At 37.7% G+C, this 20230-nt stretch overlaps 1 protein-coding gene across 4 annotated transcripts in view; it reads left to right on the plus strand.

The window, feature by feature from the left end:
• Positions 1-7176: 7176 nt before the first annotated feature.
• ZNF280C (zinc finger protein 280C) overlaps positions 7177-20230 on the plus strand; it is a 48169-nt gene continuing 35115 nt past the window's right edge. For 3 of the 4 annotated variants that reach the window (XM_087829434.1, XM_087829437.1, XM_087829436.1), the window contains exons 1-4: positions 7177-7280; positions 14802-14847; positions 14966-15012; positions 19702-19848. In XM_087829434.1, the coding sequence (XP_087685560.1) occupies positions 14982-15012; positions 19702-19848 (178 nt within the window). In that variant the 5' untranslated portion in view covers positions 7177-7280; positions 14802-14847; positions 14966-14981. Of the gene's footprint in view, positions 7281-14801; positions 14848-14965; positions 15013-15843; positions 15998-19701; positions 19849-20230 lie in introns of all 4 variants that reach the window. The other variant, XM_087829435.1, reaches the window with a different exon arrangement.

Below are 20230 nucleotides of genomic sequence, written 5' to 3' on the forward strand. Positions count from 1 at the left end.
AATAGTAATAATAATAAAGCCTATAGGATATTTGGTAACAACCGTCAGCCACAATTATGATAAGTACTAGAATAAATTATTTTATGTATGTTAACATTTAATAGTTTATTACTAAAATAAGTTGATATATAAATATTTTGAAAATTCTCAGTATTAATTTTAATATCACAAATATTTTAAATAATAAAGTAAAACTCTATTATCCTCAGTAAGTTTTTTAAAAAATTTTTTTTCAATTACAGTTTGCACTCAAAACTTTTTTGTTTTAGTTTCAGGTGTACAGCACAACAGATAGACATTCATATAGGTTACAAAGTGTTTCCTCTGATAATTCAAGTGCCCACCTGGCACCATAGACAGTTATTACAATACTGTTGACTATATTCCCTATGCTTTATCTTATATCTTCATGCCTATTTTGTAACTACCAATTAGTACTTCTTAATCCCATCACCATTTTTCACTTAGTCCCCAAACACCCCTCTTCTCTCACCTCCATCAGTTTGTTCTCTGTATCTATAAGTTTCTATTTTGTTTGTTAGTTTATATTACTCTTTAGATCCCACAAATAAGTGGTATTATATGGTATTTGTCTTTCTCTGTCTGGCTTATTTCACTTAACTAAATACCCTCTAGGTCCATCCATGCTGTCACAAAAGGTAACACTCCATTCTTTTTTATGGTCACATAATATTCCATTGTATATATGTACCACTACTTTTTTTTTTTAACTTTTTATAATTTTTATTTTTGTTTAAAGTATTACAGATGTCCCTTTTTCTCCCCAATGACCCATTACCCCCCGTTCCTTCCCCCTCCCCAGTCACTCTCCCCACCATTGTCCGTGTCCTTGGGTTGTGTATATGCACAAAAATTCTTTGGTTGCTCTCTCCCCCTCCATCTACTTTTTTATCTACTTATCTGTTGAGGGACATTTGGGCTGCTTCCATATCTTGGCTATTGTAAATGCTGCAGTGAACATGGGGGTGAATATATTCTTCCTAATAAGTGTTTTGGGTTTCTTCAAATATATACCCAAAAGTGGAATTGCTGTATCATAAGGCAGTTTTATTTTTAACTTTTTGAGGAACTTCCACACTGTTTTCCATAGTAGTTACACCAATCTGCATTCCTGCCAACAGTGCACTAGGGTTCCCTTTTCTCCACATCTTTGCCAACACTGTTTGTTTGTTTATTTATTAATGATAGCTTTTCTGACAGGTGTGGGGTGGTATCTCGTGGTTTTGCTTTACATTTCTCTGATGATTAATGATGTTGAGCATCTTTTCATATGTCTGTTGTCCATCAGTATATTCTCTTTAGAGAAGTGTCTTTTCGGGCCCAGTTTTTAATTGGGTTGTTTGCTTTTCTGGTGTTGAGTTCTCTGAGTTCTTTATAAATTTTGGATATTAATCCCTTATTGAATATATCATTGGTGAATATCTTCACCTATTCAGTAGGTTATCTTTTCATTTTGTTGATGGTTTCCCTTGCTTTGCAAAACCTTTTAAGTTTGATGTAGTCCCATTTGTTTTATTTTTTCTTTGCCGGGGAGTTATGTCAGAAAAAATATTGCTAAAAGAAGTTTTAGAGAATTTACTGCCTATGTTTTTCTAGGAGTTTTATGGTTTCAGGTCTTATATTTAAGTATTCAATCCATTTTGAGTTTATTCTTTTATATGGTATAAGAAGGTGGTCTAGTTTCATTGGTTTGCATGTATCTGCCTAATTTCCCCAATACCATTTATTGAATAGACTGTCTTTACTCCATTGTATATTCTTGCTTCCTTTGGTATAGATTAATTGACTATATAGGCATTTTTTTATTTGTTTCCATTGATCTATGCATCTGTTTTTATGCCAGTACCATGCTTTTTTATTCCTATAACCTTGTAGTATAGTTTGACATCAGGTAGTGTGATACTTTCCACTTTGCTCTTCTTTTTCAAGATTACTGTTGCTGCCTGGGGTCTTTTGTGTTTCCATACAAATTTTTGGATTATTTTTTTCTAGTTCTGTGAAAAATGCCATTGGTATTTTGATAGGAATTGCACTGAATCTGTAGATTACTTTGGGTCTCAAAAAGTTTTAAGGATGTAAAAAGGTTCTGAGAACCATTGCTATGTATGTACCATTATTTACTTATCCATTCTACAGCTGATGGGACATTTACTTTTTCTCTAGGTTTTTTTCATTATGAAAAAATTCCTATGAATATTCTTGAACATATCACATGGTCGATGTGTATACTCATTGCTCTTAGATGTCTAGAAATGGAATGGCTGGATCTCCTGGTATTTTTTAATGGATGGTGGTAAATACCAAACCCCTACTGAATTCAAATTCCATTGGATATATTTCAAGGAGTATTGTGTAACACATTTTTATACAGTGGTACCACTTCTATATTTCTCTTCAGCTTATTCCTCTTCTCAGGTGACACATTCCTTCACGTGAGTTTATACACACACACTAACCTATCCCCAAATTTTTGTCTTCAACTCAGAATCATCCCTTGATAATTCTGCTACACCTCTCAACATCTCATAGATGACCCATAGGGCAAACAACCCGAACATGTTCTAAATATAACTAAAAACTATTCTTCCCATATTCTCTACGCAGAAACCCACACTAGAGAACTGAGCCTTATCCTAGGTACCACTTTCACATTTAATCCCCACAGTGAAGCAATCACCAACACCCCCCCCCCATTTTTTTGTCTAAATATTAATTAAAGCCATCTTCTCTTCTCCATTCCTATTGTCACTGTTCTTGTTATTTCTTTCTAAACTACCAAAGAGGCATCCTAATTGGTCTCCCTACATCTAGTATTTACTCCTAAGACTCTCTTCCATTTTGAGTCCAGAGAGATTAAACTAAATCACAAAATATGCACTTCATTTTTCCATCAAAATCTTCAACGGCACCCCAGCCAGTGGCTCAGTTGGTTGGAGCATCGTCCCATACACCAAAAAGGTTGCAGGTTCGTTTCCTGGTCAGGGCACATGCCTAGGTTGTGAGTTCAGTCCCCAGTTGAGGTGGTTAGTGGAGGCAGCCAATCAATGTTTCTCTTTCACATTGATGTTTCTCTCTATACAGATGTTTCTCTCTCTCTCCCTTCCTCTCTCTAAAATCAATAAACATATCCTCGAATGAGCATTTTTAAAAACCTTTAATGTCTCCTGTGTCCACAGGCTTAAAATCCAAGTTCCTGGGAAAGGTATTCAGTATCCTCAGTCCACCCCCATCTACCTCTCCATCTCATTTCCCTCCACTGGCCCTTACCCACAGGTAATATTGCAGTTTCTTGTTTTCCTGCATATATTTTGCTGCTTTGTCTCAGTATAGTTCATTGGAGAAGCAGATGTTAAGATGGGATTAGACATGCAAAATATTTATTGGGAGAACCACTAGTAAAGGATAAAGTGGGAGAGGAGCAGAAATAGGTGGGAAGAACTTTGAAACCATGATGCTGGTCTGACACTTGTGAAAGAAGGATTGAGTAGGAAGAGCCTCATCATGCAGTGCAGTTCTGAGAAAGTCCTGGACAAGGCTGATGGGAAGTGCCCAAGCACAAGTTTCCCATTAGAAGAATCCCACAACAGGCAAGAATAGTCTGGTACTAGTAACCCTGCCATGCCTAATCATTGCCTGAGAGTTCCCCAGGGGGAAGCATGGCCTGGCAGGAACACTGCAATAGACTCAAAGGTTCTATGGCTAGAGTCTATCAGTCACCAATGACCTCTGCAGCAGGTTCTCTCATAGAAAGGTCTGGGTGGGGTATTGCCATAGCTGCTACATGCTTCTACCCCCATAGAATTTCCTCATGCTGTTCTAGCTACCACTTTTCACTGGTTGTCTGCCACCGGTAATTTAAGCTCAGCTATCACTTCCGTCATGAAGCCTCCTCTGACACACCCAAGCTGAGTCAGGAACCCACTTGAAGCATACCTCTATCATAGTATTTAGACATTTAGGAACCTGTTTCTACCCCTTGAATGAAAGCAGCTTGAAGGCAAGGATTGGGTCCCATTTATCTCAGTATTCCCAACACCTGACATTGTGTCCAATAAGCATTTGCTGCATGCATGAATGAGTAAATGAATGAATAAATAATACCCAGACTCAATGTCCCTAATTTACAACATCTCTAATCAAAATGGTCCCTCTATAGTCTCAGAAAAGCATTATTCTCATTATGTCTCCTTACTTTCCTTCATGTCTCCGCTCTTACCTAAAATGTCTTTTTGCCTTACTGAATGTTTTTCATTCTTCAAGACGCTGCTTAGTCTAAATTCACCTTAAGACCAGGCCTTCCATATATACTTCCATCTGCTCTAATTTCCTGTTATTCTGCATTCTCACTGCACTTGACAGTCTGAACCACACAAAGCTAGTATACTTGATTACACATGTTCTTGCATTACTCACTAATCATTTCTGGGGTGTTGAGCCTAGCTTGCCAATCAGATGTTAATGCCATAAGAGAAGGGCCTATGCTATATATTTCTTTGTGCCCACCTCCAAAATATAGCATAATGCAAAGTACTGATTACAAAAATTTAAAACTTTCAACTCTGAAGGGCTGTCAGTCTCTGCCTGCAGTTACCGGAAGAATGTGAAAACTCTCTTTTCCTAGAAATTATAATGTGGATGTATCATGCTTGAGATTTATTCAAGAGCCCTCTACTGCTAAAGCAGTTTAATCACAAATGTGAGGGCCATAGAAAGGGCTTAGAGACATAGGTGACTAAACGTGTTACTTCCACCAAAATTTATGACAGGAGTGACTTTTTCTTAACGCGAGATTCATTCTACCAAGTATTTACCCAGTTGCATTTATTCTACATAAAGGCAGCATTGTTTAATATCCCCTGTTATTTGATATGTCCCCAAGAATCTTTTACCCCAGTCTCTCATTGTATCTATACACTTATTCATTTGTTTAACATATGATTTAGATCTAAAATCTAAAAAGATAGGAGAGTATAAATGGCTAAGATTCCCGACACCAGAACCAGAATGCCAGGATCAAATCCTGACTTTATCACTTGTTTTGTGTGACTGCAAACAAATATTGCTATCTCTGTGTTATGTGTAGATGGGGGTGATAAAAGCAATACTTTCCTGAAAAAGTGTGAAATAATAAATATTTATAAAGTACTGAGAACAGTGTTTAGCACACAATGAGTGCTATATAATTTTTTAGCCACGATTGTCATTGCTACATACCAAGTATCTAGAGCTACCTCTCCTGTCTTTCCTGTATTCAGTTTATTCCATTCACAAAAGTGTTCCATGGGGGCAATTCCTCTAGAATGCCCGCTCAGAATAAACATACATTTCCAGGAACTTTGGTTACTCTATCAGATGTACTACTTGACATCTTTGTTTTTGATGGGGTGAGAAACAGAACAGGGGAAGCTTGGGGGAGAGTTTTAAGGATAAAGTGGTCAAAAATCATCCCATTTCCTGTCTGTGGATTGCATTCTCACAAGGCATCCCTTTTATTATAATTTGGCTTCTCATGTACATTTCCTTTTTTTGTTTGTTTGTTTTTGTTAATCTGCACCTGAGGATATTTTTCCATTGATTTTTAGAGAGAGTGGAAGAGAGAGAGGGAGAGAGAAAGAGAAACATCAATGCAAGAGAGACACATTGATTGGTTGCTTCCTGCATGAGCCCTGACCAGGACAGGGATTGAACCTGCAACCCAGATACGAACCCTTGACGGAGAATGGAACCTGTGACCCTTTGGTGCAAGGGCCGAGGCTCTAACCGCTGAGCCCCATAGGCCAGGGCTGGGGTATGTTTCCTTCTGAGAGAACATTTGCTGACTGGAGTTTTTGGGTCTTCCTGGCCATTATATTTTTCAAGAAAAAAAAAGAATAAATTGAATTGGAATTTTGGTTTGGTTTATAAATGTTTTCTGGTCATCCCACTGAGGCATATTTGATACTCCACCCTCCCAATTTTAGTTCCTATGTGGAGGCACTTGACACTCGATACGCCCAGAGAATCTGAGGTAAATTTTATTACTCAAGGGCCCCTAGGAAAGAAGGGAATCTAAACAGATCTGGACTTGCTTGGGAGGAAGAGGGAGTGCGTTGGGACTTTATAGCCTCTGGACTGTAGAGTCTAGAGGATGGGACTGAGGTAAAGCTCCCCATCATGGGCTTTGGATTTGCAGTTTCCCAGTCACAAAGGAGAAAACTTTGGGCTTTCTTATCAGCCTGCCTAGAAGTGTGTGTGGGGGGGGGGGGCACCAATCCATAAATGCTCCAAGATTGTGCAACTTTTAACTATCTATGTTTGTTATTTTGATTATTTGCTCTTTTCTTGTAAAGGTTATTTTCAGGGCCAGTAGCAGAAGAAAGTACAGATAAGAAAGAAGAAACCAGCTCCAAATAGAATTGGTAGGATTTGTTGAGTGGCTGAACTTGCTATGTGTTAAGGAAGTGTGATGGCAAGGTTTTAGGTCTGGGTAGCTCTTGGGAGAACGACCACTGTTGCCACAGAACTTGTAAGGTAAATTGGGAGAGGAAACTTTCTTTACCGTTCAAAACACAATGCTTAGAAAATGTCTGTGCAAGCAGTATCTTGGCAAATGTTTTTCTCGTACACGTATGTCTTCCTTCACATTTGAATGACTAGTATGGATATCTGTATGCCGGGAATAGCATGGAAGCGAACCACGTTTAAACAAATGGAGGGAAATTAACCAATAATTTCAATAACATGATTTTCATTCCTTTTATTCCTCAGGTTTAGACTTTCACCTCTCGGTTATAGAATTTTTTTATAAAGTGGTGCCTCTATCCCTTACACAGAGAGAGGATCTAAAATTTGCGTTCTCGTGTGCTCAGATCCCGTGGGCAGCCTGAATTTGGGACTTGCACCCGGGTTGCACGGCAGGGATGCGGGGGAGCCGGCATCGGCGCCGGGCCCACGGCGCGGGGCTTGAGCGCCGCGGCCTTCGAGACCGTGTAAGGCCCTGCACATGCACGCGCCCTCCCTCCGCCGTCGTTCGGCAAACTCACAGAGAAACCCGGATGTGCGGGGGTGGGAGACGAGGAGCTGGCGTCTACCCATGAGGCAGCGCGCGCTTATAGTCTGCCGCCGCGAGCTGCGGCGCTCATTCGGCGCCGAGTCGTTGGGCAGCAGCCGTTGCCGCTGCCGCGGCCGCCGCCTAGTGTCTTCGCGCTCCTCCTTTTTCCTCCTCCTCGTTCTTCTCCTCCTCCTTAGAGTCCCGTTCTGGCCGACCTGTTCTGCGCGCGGTAAGTAGCCCCCACCCCCATCCCCACCCCCGCCTGCGCCTCGGGGAAGCGGGCGGAGGCTGTCGCTCGAGGCTGTGACCGCCAGCGTCCGGCTGGGAGGGCGGCATCGGCGGCCTGGCAGGGAGAAAGGCAGGTAGAGGGGCTGGGTGCGGGCGGGAGTTGCGGGGTCGCCGAGGGCGCGGAGGAGGGGACGGCGCGGTGGCGCGGTGGCGCGGTGCCGGGTGGGCCACCATCTTGCGCCATCCCTGGCGGGGGAGGGCTCTCGGGGAGGTGGCTGCTCGGCGGCAGGGTTTGGCGGGCAGCTCAGGCCGTGGTCGCGCGGGCTGCCGCCACCGCCTCATCTCCTGGGGCCTTGCGTTTGTCTGTCCCCAGTCAGGTTCTGCCTTTGCTTTCGGGAGGCAGCTCCCTTTGGTCTTTTGTACATTTCGTGCCAATGTTTAGCGAGACCCGCCTACCCCCGAAGTCTCTAAAAGACACCAGCGAAGGTTCCGAACGCTCAGGCTTCAGAGGCCCCTGGGCCCATCGTGCGTGTCTAGGTTTCCCCCACCCAGATTTCTGGTCGGAGACTGCTCGCACCCTTGTTCTTGCCAAAGGGACTTCGCTCCTCCGTCCTAGAAATCGTGCTCCATTCCGTTATTGTCTAGCGGAGAAGAAACGTGGACCTACATCCACAATTTTTAAACAATGAGCTCTGCAGGTTTTACTTAATGGAAAAAATTATCTCATTCTGAGGTTTTATCCTTCTCTAGACACGGAGGGAGTTCCTCTGAACTGACCTCAAGTTTTAATTCTTTTATTAAGGAGAAAGAAGAATAAAATGTCAAGTGTACCAGCCTCTGCGAGCATGGGAGATCATCACGGGATTCTCTTTGTTTGCAAAGAATTTTTTAGTTGTTGTTTTTTAATATGTGGACATAAATTTGGCCTTTTCAGTTTTGGTCTGTGAGTTTTAATGTCTTTTAGTGCCATTCAATAAAATTGAAACCAAGAAATAGAGCTTTAAACCTCAAAAGTCTCCTCTTAGCATTTGTGAGCTGTCCCGCTATGGGGGTTACTGGGAAAACTCAAACTGTCTCCTTAAGGATAAATTTTACCAAACCTATGAAAGCACCGGTTTGCTATTAAATTAAGTTAGGGCTGTAGACCCTTGATGTTTTAACATTGATTCAAATTCCACTGTAATTGTATTTTGCATTTGCATATTTCATGGACTATTACCCATTTTGAAGTGGGCTGTGGGGTGCTGATACAACTATTTGGAAGGTAAGGAAACAGCCTCAAGGAGAAGACTTGACGGAAGTCATAATGGGTAGGAATTGATAGAACTGGTTCTTAAACCTAGGTCTTCTAACTTTTCAGCCATTGTTCAATTTACTGTATCATGCCCCACTTTGCATTGCAATACGGTGGTTAAAGAGAATAAACAAGGAGGCTAACCCAAAGAAACAGAAGAAATATTTTTCAATTCCCCTTTTAAATTTTTAATACTTCATCTTTTTTCAACATTTTAGTATTTAAATAATAATATTATTTCCAAGCATGTTGAAAAGTTGGAGAATAGCCCACTGAAAAAAGTTCTGATGTTGAAAGGCTCCAGATTTCAGCTTCCCCTCTTCAGCCTATTTACCTCAGTTAAGTTTTCTAGTCCAATCCATTTTCTCCAGCCCAGAGTTTTACTATTCAGCATCAGCTTTTTTTAGTTGAAGAGATGAGTAAGAGGAAAGGGATATATAATTCTGTACCTCCTCTCCCATTTGTTCTCTTTATTCAAGAGGACATTTAGAACCATACAAAAATATTTTTGTTGCTGTTATAATAGGAAAGGGGAAATACCTAAATGAATAACAATTTTTGTAAATAAAAAGTAATCCATAGTTTTAGTGACAGGATATTGGAAATTTATATTTAAAATATTTTTACTTCAAAAGTAACTTGAAAGGTCAGAAATATTTATGACCTGTTCACTAATTAAATATATAACTGAATATTTTTTCTGTCTCCCTACATCAAGAAGGACTTAAAATATTTGGTTTTCAGTCAGTTTGTTTTAAATGATGACTCAGAAAGACTTGGTTTACTCAGTAATTTGTATCAAAAATGTATGTCTAGCCCTGGCTGGTGTGGCTCAGTGGTTGGAGGGTCAGCCCCAGACCCAAAGGGTCTCAGGTTGAATTTCTGGTCAAGGGCATGTACCTGGGTTGCAGGTTCAGTCGCCGGCCTGGTTGGGGTTCCTGCAGGAGGCAACCAATCCAATTGATGTGTGATATCTCTCTCTCACATCGATGTTTCTCTCTCTCCCTCCCTCCCTCCCTTCCATTCTCTCTAAAACTCAATGGAAAAAATATCCTTGGGTGAGGATTAACAAAAACAAACAAACAAAAAGTGTGTCTAGACTTTTGATTCATTTTATGCAAAACAGTTTTCAGGAGTTGATTTTATTCCCTCCAAGTATGTCAGGAAAAAGTAGTCATCTCTATGTACCATCTGGGTCCAATGGACCATTTCATTTTATTTTTTATATTTTAAGTCATTTTACAAATAACTTACATAAAAATAAAGAATACTGAGCCCTGGCCGGTGTGGCTCAGTTGGTTGAGCATCATTCCACACACCAGGAGGTCTCGGGTTCAGTTCCTGGTCAGTGCACATGCCTAGGTTGGGCTGGATCCCCAGTAGGAGGCAGCCAGCCAATTGATGTTTCTCGCATTGATGTTTCTCTTTCTGTCTCCCTCTCTCTCTCCCTTCTTCTCTCTCTAAAATCAATAAAAAACGTTTTTTAAAAAAAGAATGAAATAAATTTTATTAGATATTTAATAAAATTTTAGACATGGTGTGCTTCTTTGTATACACTTAGAAAAACAGAAGATACGTTTCAGAAGCTGATATGTGATTCCAACTCTTTTGTTAAGACAGATATTGAAGACAGATGCAAAAGTGTAAATCAGTGCTGCCCTTCTCATTAATTTTTTTGTTTTAGAAAATAGTTACTTTCATTAAAACTTTTATGTGGACATGTACTGAGCTTATTGTTCCTTTAAATAAATTAATACATACTTTTTAAGTTTCAATTTCTAATATGGTAAGTTTCTTTAGATATAATCCACATAAACAAAAAGCTCATTGAGGTCCTTAATAAGTTTTAAGAATGAAAAGAGGTGACGAGACCAAAAATTTTGAGAACTACTGACCTGGTGTTCTTTATTTGTGACATTTTAACAGTTCTTTTACATGAACTAGAATTTGTTTGTTTATTTACTTATTTTAATCCTCACACGAGGGCATTTTTCCCATTGCCTTTCAGAGAGAGTGAAAGGGAGAGAGAGAAACATTGATGTGAAAGAGAGACATCCATTGGTAGCCTCCCTCACTGGTAGGGGCTGGGGATCGAGGTACATGTCCTTAACCAGAATTGAACCCAAGACCCTTTAGTCCTCGGGCCGACGCTCTAACCACTGAGCCAAACCAGCTAGGGCTCTTTTCTTTTAAGTGCAAAGTCCTGCACAATAATTTTTCATGTGCTTTATTTTATCTTCTCAGCCAGTATTACTGTTTTCATTTTGCAGATAGAAAACCTAAGCTCAAAGACATTGATTAAGCATCCTGTAGGTTTGATGGCCAGAAAGTCTTAGACTCCAAATTCACACTCATTTTTTCAGCCCATGTCCAGTGTTCTCATCATTGTACTACAGTTTTTTACTCAACATTTTCCCTACTGGATAAAATACACCTTTATAAGATGTGTGTCAGGGTCCAGCTGATCAAAAATGGGGGCGGGGGGGAAATCACAGCCCTTGTACCCAATGATGATTGAATTTTATTGAGGAAAATGATGAAGTTCTGTTTGCTGGATTTGGTCACAAAGGTCATGCTGTTCATTATATTTCTGTAGTCCACTTTAAGGTTGTCAAAGTAGCCACTGTCTCTCTTTTGACTTTACACAAAGGCAAAAAGGAAAAAAAACAAGATCTTAAGTTTTGATGGTGAAAGCACAGTAGTAATAAATTTTCATATTCCAAAAAAAACCCAAAACAAATAAAACTTCAAAATCAATGATGTCTGAATCAATGCTAATCCATTGAATGAAACAAAATCACTGCCTAATTTTTTCATACCTATAATTCATATCTATCTAAACAATAGCAAGATTTTTCTATTTGAACCTTTTTTATACCTTCATTTCTATAGCTAATATTAAACCATATTGTCACTTGCTCTTCAATTTAGTGCAGATGTGTCGTTTAGATATCCTCTCCCTCTGATCTTTTATTAGCCAGCAGCATTAAATGTTCTAGCGCTTGATGACAATGCAGTAGTAAATACAGACAAAAGCATGAGTACTGATAGGATCCAGCAATTCCACTTCTGGGTGTTTATCCGAAAGAAACAAAAACACTAACTTGTAAAGATATCTGCACCACCCATGTTTATTGCAGCATTATTTACAATAGGCAAGGCATGGAAACAACCTAAACATCGAGGGGCAGATGAATAGAGAAGATGTGAGATACACACACACACACATATATATGCCAGCTTATTAATTTTTAACAGCTTTATTGAGATCATTCATATACAGTTTACCCATTTGAAGTGTATACAGTTCATTGGTTTTAGTATATCCACAGTGTTGAGCAAACATCACCACAATCATCACCCCCAAAAGAAATCCCATACTCATTTGGAGTCACTCCCCATCTACCCCCAGCCCCAAAAAAACCACTATTCTACTTTCTGTCTTTATGAATTGGCTATTCCTGGACATTTCTTATAAGTGAAATCATATAATATGTAGTCCTTTTTACTGGCTTCTTTCACTTAGTATAATGTTCTCAAGATCCTTCCATATCATAGTATGTATCAGTACTTCATTCCTTTTTATGGCTGAATATTATTTCATTGTTTAGGTATATCACATTTTGTTTATCTATTCATCAATCAGGCATTTGGATTGTTTCCACTTTTTGGTTATCAATAATACTGCTATGAACATTTGTGTACAAGTTTTTATGGGACATATGTTTTCAATTCTCTCACCAAGAGTGGAATTGCTGAGTCATATGGTAACTTTATGTTTAACTTTGTGAGGAACTGCCAAAGTGTTTTTCCACAGTGTCTGCACAATTTCATATTCCCACCAGCAGTGTTGGAGGTGTCCCTTTTCTCCATATCCTTGCCAATGCTTGTTATTATCTGTCTTTTTTATTATAGCCATCCTAGTGGGTGTGAAATGGTATCCATTAATTTTTTAAATATTTTTCCTTGTGATAAAATACACATAATACACAATTTACCATTTGAACTATTTTAATCCATTAATGTTTTTAATTTTTTTTGTAGAATGAACTAAAAGAGTGTTGAATTTTAAATATATAAATCTGAAAACAAAAACTATCTAAATAGTAATTACAATTGTTTGTATAGACAATCTCCAAAAACTGAATGGGTGTGTTCCAGGAGGTGTTTGTCAGTTACTTGGAAGTCAGTTACTTGGGATTCATTTTTCCGCCATAGGACCAGTATATTAAACATGGGCATAGTATCTCTTCTGAGTCAACAGCTGGAATGGAGAGTTCGTTACTCTTCAGCCTATTTTGATGCCAACTCTGAGTTGCATAACCTAGAGACCCTTTGGGGTTGCTACTATAGGAGCACCAAGATTCTAACTGCATATTTTGCTGAATATTTCTCCAACAGATTATTTAAGCTCCCACAGAATCCTTTGCCCTGGAACCAAAACTCTGAAGTGGTGATGACTTAGATTTTTTGTGGTGATAGTTTTGGAGGGCTCAGCTACCTTACTGGATAGCACCGCTTTAGACTGAAGTTGTAGTTCTAAATGGCATCTGAGAATTTTTCACTTTTTAGAGTGTTTGTGAATGTATTCATTGAAGCTCCTCAGTGGCTGCTATGGGCCCCAAAAGCCATCTCCATAGTCATAGGCAGTAGATAGGACATGTTTATATATACTATTTGTACATTTAGTACTAATGTTAAGGTATTTGTGTCAATAGATATTTTATATGATCATTTAATAACAGTTCTTTATGAGTCTCATGGGCTGTGCAGTTGTGACTGTTAAAAAATATTCTGTATTCTTTGTATTAGCAGTAGGTCCTTAATGCTGAGCAAGAATTGTCATGTATTTATCTACTTGACGTGTGCATTACCTTAATTCTAGTTGCAGGACAAGTGATAACTATTCAAATAATTGAGTTAAAGACATTTAAATAGTCAAATCTCAGAACTACGGAAATTTACTTATATTGGGCATAAGTAGATTCTAGAGATTGTTGTACTAGTAATTCAAACATTTACAGCAGTAATTTCTTTTGAAGTGAAAGTAGTTTGTTTCCCCTTTGGTCTAATTTAGTCTAAAAAATTTGGAATTGGAAAAACCAGGAAAGCTCGCTTTTGCAGTCTGAGGATAAAAACAAATGTGAAGACTCAATTAGCTGTTTATCCTAATATTTTATATTTCTTATGTCTGATTTTTTTACTTTTTTGTTTTATAACAAATCGTTTTTAAGTATGTCTATTTCATACTTAAAAATATGTTGCGTGCATGAGAATTCAGAACACACATTTCTTTTTTAAAGAAAGCAACATTTTTGATAATGTTTAATGTACCACCTTTTTTAAAAGCCCAAAGACTCATAGACATATAAGTTTGTAAACTTCCAAAGGCAAGGCTATGATTTATTCATTTAAATTTTTTCCCTAGAACTGAGCACATTACCTTGAGCACAGAAGGCAATGAGTAATTATTTTTTAATCAGTTCATCTGTGATGAAATTTATCCAGTTACTTTTCTATTCCTTTTAGTTAGCATTTGTAAGAAACAAACAAACATAAACTAAAAATTTCTTTGAACATATTTTCATATTATAACTGTTTATTTCTGATATGAAGAATAAGTAGCCCGGCCGGCGTGGCTCAGCGGTGGAGCATCGACCTATGAACCAGAAGGTCATGGTTCGATTCCTGGTCAGGGCACATGCCCGGGTTGTGGGCTCGATCCCCAGTCGGGAGCATGCAGGAGGCAGCCGATTAATGACTCTCTCATCATTGATGTTTCTCTCTCTCTCCCCTTCTCCCTTCCTCTTTCTGAAATCAATAAAGACTATATATATATATATATATATATATATATATATATATATATATATATATATATATATAAAATAACAGTTAAAAGATTAATGTCATTTAGCATTTCAAAATTCACATTTAATAAAACATTGAAGAGTGATTACTCATTTTTACAAAACGATGCCTTTCATAGGTTATTTGTAATTTAATAATTCATTAGATTTCTTCAAGTAATAAATGCTTTATACATTCAGCATTTGATTTACTAAATTTGCATTTATTCAGATATGAACCAGTTATGGAAAGTGAGTAGCATGTGTGTATATCAACACATCAAACTCAAAAGCTAAGCTTTCCGTAGGAGAAAAGTATTAAATGTGTGTACATTTAATTTACAAATCCACCCTAATAGTAGGTATGTTTATTTTATAGATCAGAAAACTAAGACCTAACTTGCTACCTTGTCTGGAGTCACATGGTGAGTTTGCTGGAGATTGAAATCAGACCCAAAGATTTCTGAATCCCAAGTTTCATGTTTCAATATTTGGTGTTAAAGTGACTCATAAAATTGATTGATGTCATATGTTGGTGCTTAGGTGACTCTGCAACTTGATGGATGACAATAAACCTTTTCAACCAAAAAGTAAGTATTGGTGCTGCAAGTGATAACTCGTATGGGTGACTTTGTTACTTATAACACTGCTTCATGAGAGAAGGTGAGAAAGGTAGAGGTAGGCACATTAAAAAAAACACATTTATTAAAGTAATACATATTCATCATAAAAAAGAACAGTATACAATAAAAATGTTAGTAAACTGGAAATGAAATGTTTCTTCATCTCCACAGATAATTACCAATATTGGTTTTGTATACCTAATCAAACTTTTTATGTATAGACAAACTAAATTATTTCTAAATAAAATCATGCTATAAATACTGTTATATGCCTTTAAATAATTCTTATTTAACAATCTACCTTGAAATATATTTACAGTGGCAGTACCTAGTTAAAAAAATGAGGAAAACCTATGAAATAGATGTAAATTATTTTTTTATTATCATTATACATGGGTCTTCCTCATTTTTTTTAAAAGATAGCATTGCCTGGCTTTGCCTAGTTTCTTAGCCTGTAAACTATCATATGTTAAGTGCATATCCAGTAGACTACTGTGTGTAAGAGGAAATACAAAGGAAGAAGGAAATACCTTCTTCACTGTCAGGGAGCTTGCTTTGGAGTTAGGTGCGTACAGGTCAGGCACACTAATGGTGAGCAGCTAATGGTGAGATCATGTATGGTGAATTGTGAATTGCATGTCAATGTAGTAAGGTGCAAGAAAAACAAGGTTTATTGAGGAAGTTATCATCGAACCAAGAGTTGGGAAGGGGCAGGGAATTAATATTTTGTTGAATATCTGCGTGAAGTTAGGTACTTTGTATGACGTTTTCATGAATTTACCTTACCACTTCAATTAGGTTGATATTATACCAATATTAGAAGTGAGGAGACAGAGCCAAGCAGTTTCTCCAGTCATATGATTAGAAGTGGTGCAATGAAGAATTGAACTGTTCAATTTGATGTCAAGTTCATGCTCTTTCTACTGTACTTAAATAATGTGGACAGTCTAAGGTAAGGAGGAAGGACACTACAGGCGGAAGAAGCAGTACAACAGAGGGCTTCAGGGGACAAAATGAGGATGGCGCTCTGAAGTATTCAGAATGTGCAAATGCTAAACTAGGAATTACTTTTTAATTTTACTTAATATTCTGTGTGTGCATGTATTTTTTTAAATGTTTATATTTTACTTTTTTCAGCCTTATGAGTTCTTTACTGTTTGTTATCTTTAGGATATTTTTTGAAATTTATTTTATGTTGAAAGTATTACAGATGTTGCCTACTTTCTCCCCTTTACCCCCTCCCCCTGTCTCCCACCCATCCCCAGTCCTTCCCCTGTCTATTGTCTGTGTCCATGGGCTGTGTGTTTATGAAGTATAGTTTAGAAAGTATAGTTTATAGTTCATAAAATTGGTTACATTTGGGAAAGTGGGAAGGTTTTTTGTTTTCTTTTATGATAGGTGAACTACTAAACATTAAGCAACTTTATGCCAAGAAATGATTTTGGCATACCTGTATAGAAGGAGAAATTACGTGCTTTTTTTTTTAAATAACACCAATTTGTTAAGGTATTTCTTTTGTATGCACTCCTGAAATCATTGTATTTACATAGTATCTTTTTGTTGTTGTTGTTAATCCTCACGGGAGGATATTTTTTCGATTTTTAGAGAGTGGAAGAAGGGGGACGATGCTCTAACCATTGAGCCAAACTGGCTAGGGCAAGCACCTTTAAATATTGAGTTAAAAGTAGAAATGATAATATTATTTTAACCTAGTAAAATTACCTTTAGAAATTACTACATTTAAAGATAAATTAAATATATCTTTGTCTTAAAAATATGTTATTGTCTAAGCCAGAACCCTGGAATTGTTTTGTTTTTATTTTTGTTGTTGTTTCCTAGCCATGTCTCATTACATATATTAGCACCATTTCTATCCATCCCTGTTGCCATTATATTAAGTTTTCCCTCCATACTTTTTTCACCAGAACAATACACGCATAGTTTTAAAAAGACAAATATCAGAAAGTTTTAAGTTGCATAACCACCGTTTCTTGAAGGGTGTGAAAGAGCAAGAAGGAGGGGTGTGCACATGGGTATGAATGTGTTTGGGACTATATGCTCCCGTGGTTTTTCAAGGCAGCCACTATTATTAGTTTAGCTGTTTTTCTAATCATCGCTTCCATATTTACAAAATTTTAAAACACACATATACATAATGCTGTCTGTTGAATCATAAGTTTTTGCCATTATCTAATGATTTTCCTATTAAGTAATATGAAGATTTGGGTTTTCTTACACTTACCCCTCCCTCCAAGCATCTCCCAGCATAGTTATATTTCAATTTTTGGCTAAATCATATTTCATGTTTTTATTATGAGGACCGTAATAGTGTTCCCTGATGAGCATAGAGTACTATGGTATTCGTATGTTATGGATACGTTTACTTCTTTCTCTTTTTAAAAATATATCCAGTAATTTAAGTTTTTCATTTTTTTAATTTAGTTAGGGTCTATAGCCAAGTCATCTCACACCCTTCTGTAGCCTCTTAACTCAATTTTCTGCATGGTAAAATGTCTAACAATTTAATTTTTAATCTGTGTGTGTGTGTGTGTTTTCTTCTGAAGACATTCCTCGCAGGACTAATGTTCTCCTGCTCTACATTGCCTGGTTGCTGTCTAGACCTGTTGAACAACTATTGTCCTGGGACTTTCGTTTGTCTTTATATTGTGTTAAATGTCATGTTTTCTGCATCCTGGGTCTTCCTCCTTTTTTAAAAAAAATCCTCACCCAAAGATATGTTTATTTTAGAGAAAGGGAGAGAGAGAAAGAGAAACATTGATGTGAGAGAGAAACATCATCGGTCAGTTGCCTCCTGTACTCGCCCTGACTGGGAATTGAACCCACAACCAACTGAGCCACCTGACCAGGGCTCTTCCTTCTTAAGTGTCATATTTTGGTGGATTCTTTCTAAAAAAGAACGGATGAATGGGAGGTAAATTTTGTCTGATGTTAATGGTCTTTATTCTTTTTTTTTTTATATGTCTTTGTTGATTTCAGAGAGAGGAAGGAAGAGGGAGAGAGAGAAGCATCAGTAATGAGAGAGTCATTGATCGGCTGCCTCCTGCACGCCCCCTGCTGGGGATCGGGCCCGCAACCCACCCATGTGCCCTGATTGGGAATCGAACCGTGATCTCCTGGATCCTAGGTCGATGCTCAGCTGCTGAGCCACACCCGCTGGGCTCTGGCGTTTATTCTTGATGAAAGAATATGTACCTTATGCTTAACAAAAATCTTCGCTGGGTATACAATCCTAAATTGAAATTTATTTTTACTAAGACTTGTGTAAGCAGTATTATAACTTCTCTCTCTCAACTGTTACGCTCTCAGATGTTACAAAATTCTTATCTACAGCATTCTGAAATTACACAATATGTCCCTCTACTGTAGACTTCTTTTCTTAATTATTGTGCTGGTAAGCCCTTTCTATCTGGAGATTTATATCCTTAAGAACTGGGAATTTTTCTTGTATTTTTTCCTTTGATTGCATCCTCTCTCCTTTTCCTTTATTCTTTTTCTGGAAGTTTTATTAGGTGAGTTGTAACTTTGAAATTGATTTTCCAACAATCTTGTCTTCTCTATTTAGTATGTATATGTGCGCATGCACACACACATACACATACATACAGGGTGAGCAAATAGGTTTACAGTTGTGAGTACACCAGAGTTTATTCTTGTATTATTATTTATTTATTATGTTATTTTCCTGTACAAACAACTGTAAACCTACTTTTGCTCACCCCTGTGTATATATATTTTAGTTCCACTTATGGGACATTTACTCAATTTTGGCATTGGATTTTTTACTGAATTTTGGCTATATTATTATAATCTTTTTGTTTTCTGAATGTTACTTTTTATAGGTTTCATATCTTCGCTCTCTCAAAATGTTAATTATATTCTCTCTAATATTTTCTCCTGCCCTCTATATTCTTTGTTTCCTCTAAGATATTTGTTTTGTTTTATTGCTTTTGTCTTTCACATTGGAAGCTTCAGTCATATTTCTGATGCTCATTAGTTGTGCTTCCATATTTAAGAATGAGGCACCAGAATGATAATGAGGAGCTGTGTGTGCTTGGTCAGCACTTGGAGCTTAGTGGTATTCACAATATGTTCTTCACTTAGTTTCTTCATGTGAGAAATGCCTAGATCTGTCCTGAGATGGAATGAGCCTCACTCAGTGTTCCCTATTTTCGTCATAGCACCACATTCCTGCTTTGCCCTGTGCCTGGTATCCCTCAACCTGGTTTAGTTTTTCTCTTATGTCTCCCACCTGTTGCCTCTTAGTCTTAGTTTATCTCCCTTTTGTTAATGCAGAGGTTTGTGGGGATTTATTTCAGTAATAGGTACAGTCCTTTTCATCGATAGAATTGCATTCTAATTATAAAACTAAAGCTCAGCCTGATTGGATTTGGTTGTTCCTAAAATTTATTGGCCCCTGTAAGTAACTATTGCCATCCATCATTATCTAGCTACTTAATTTTACTAGTTCAGATAATAGAGGTAGAATTTTGAGTTTCTTAATTTTGCTACCATTTATTGACTACAAATATCAATCCAGTAATTGCTATTAGGTTTATTAAAGTACATGTTAAATATCATACTATGTGTTACAAAAAGTATTTTAAAAATAAGATCTTCTCTCCTTTTGAAAATCAGATAATTCAAAAATGGCAGAGCTGTTTATGGAATGCGAAGAAGAAGAACTGGAGCCATGGCAGAAGAAAGTAGAAGAAAATCAGGATGAGGATGATGACGAGCTGATCTTCGTTGGAGAGATATCAAGTTCAAAACCAGCCATTTCAAGTAAGCATTTGCTTTCAGTCAAGTTTTATAAGATGTTTCTGATGGAAAAACCTGTGTGTCGTCTTATATGTCCTTGTTCTGTAAGGTGAGGAGCATAGAGGTTATTAAGAATTTGTGAGAATCATGGACATTTACGCCATGGAACACTGTGCAGCTGTAAAAACGAAGGATCCCTTACCCTTTAGACAGCATGGAGGGACCCGGAGAGTATTATGCTGAGCTAAGTAAGCCAGGCAGAGAAAGACAAGTATCACATGATCTCACTCATATGTGAAATCTAATGAACAAAATAAACCAATGTACAAAATAGAGCCAGAGACATGACACATAGAACAGACTGAGGGTTCTCAGAGGATAGGCAGGGGTGGGTGGGGAGAGATTA

The sequence above is a fragment of the Miniopterus natalensis genome, chromosome X (genome assembly GCF_054644295.1).
Source record: "Miniopterus natalensis isolate mMinNat1 chromosome X, mMinNat1.hap1, whole genome shotgun sequence".
Classification (NCBI taxonomy): Eukaryota; Metazoa; Chordata; class Mammalia; order Chiroptera; family Miniopteridae; genus Miniopterus; species Miniopterus natalensis.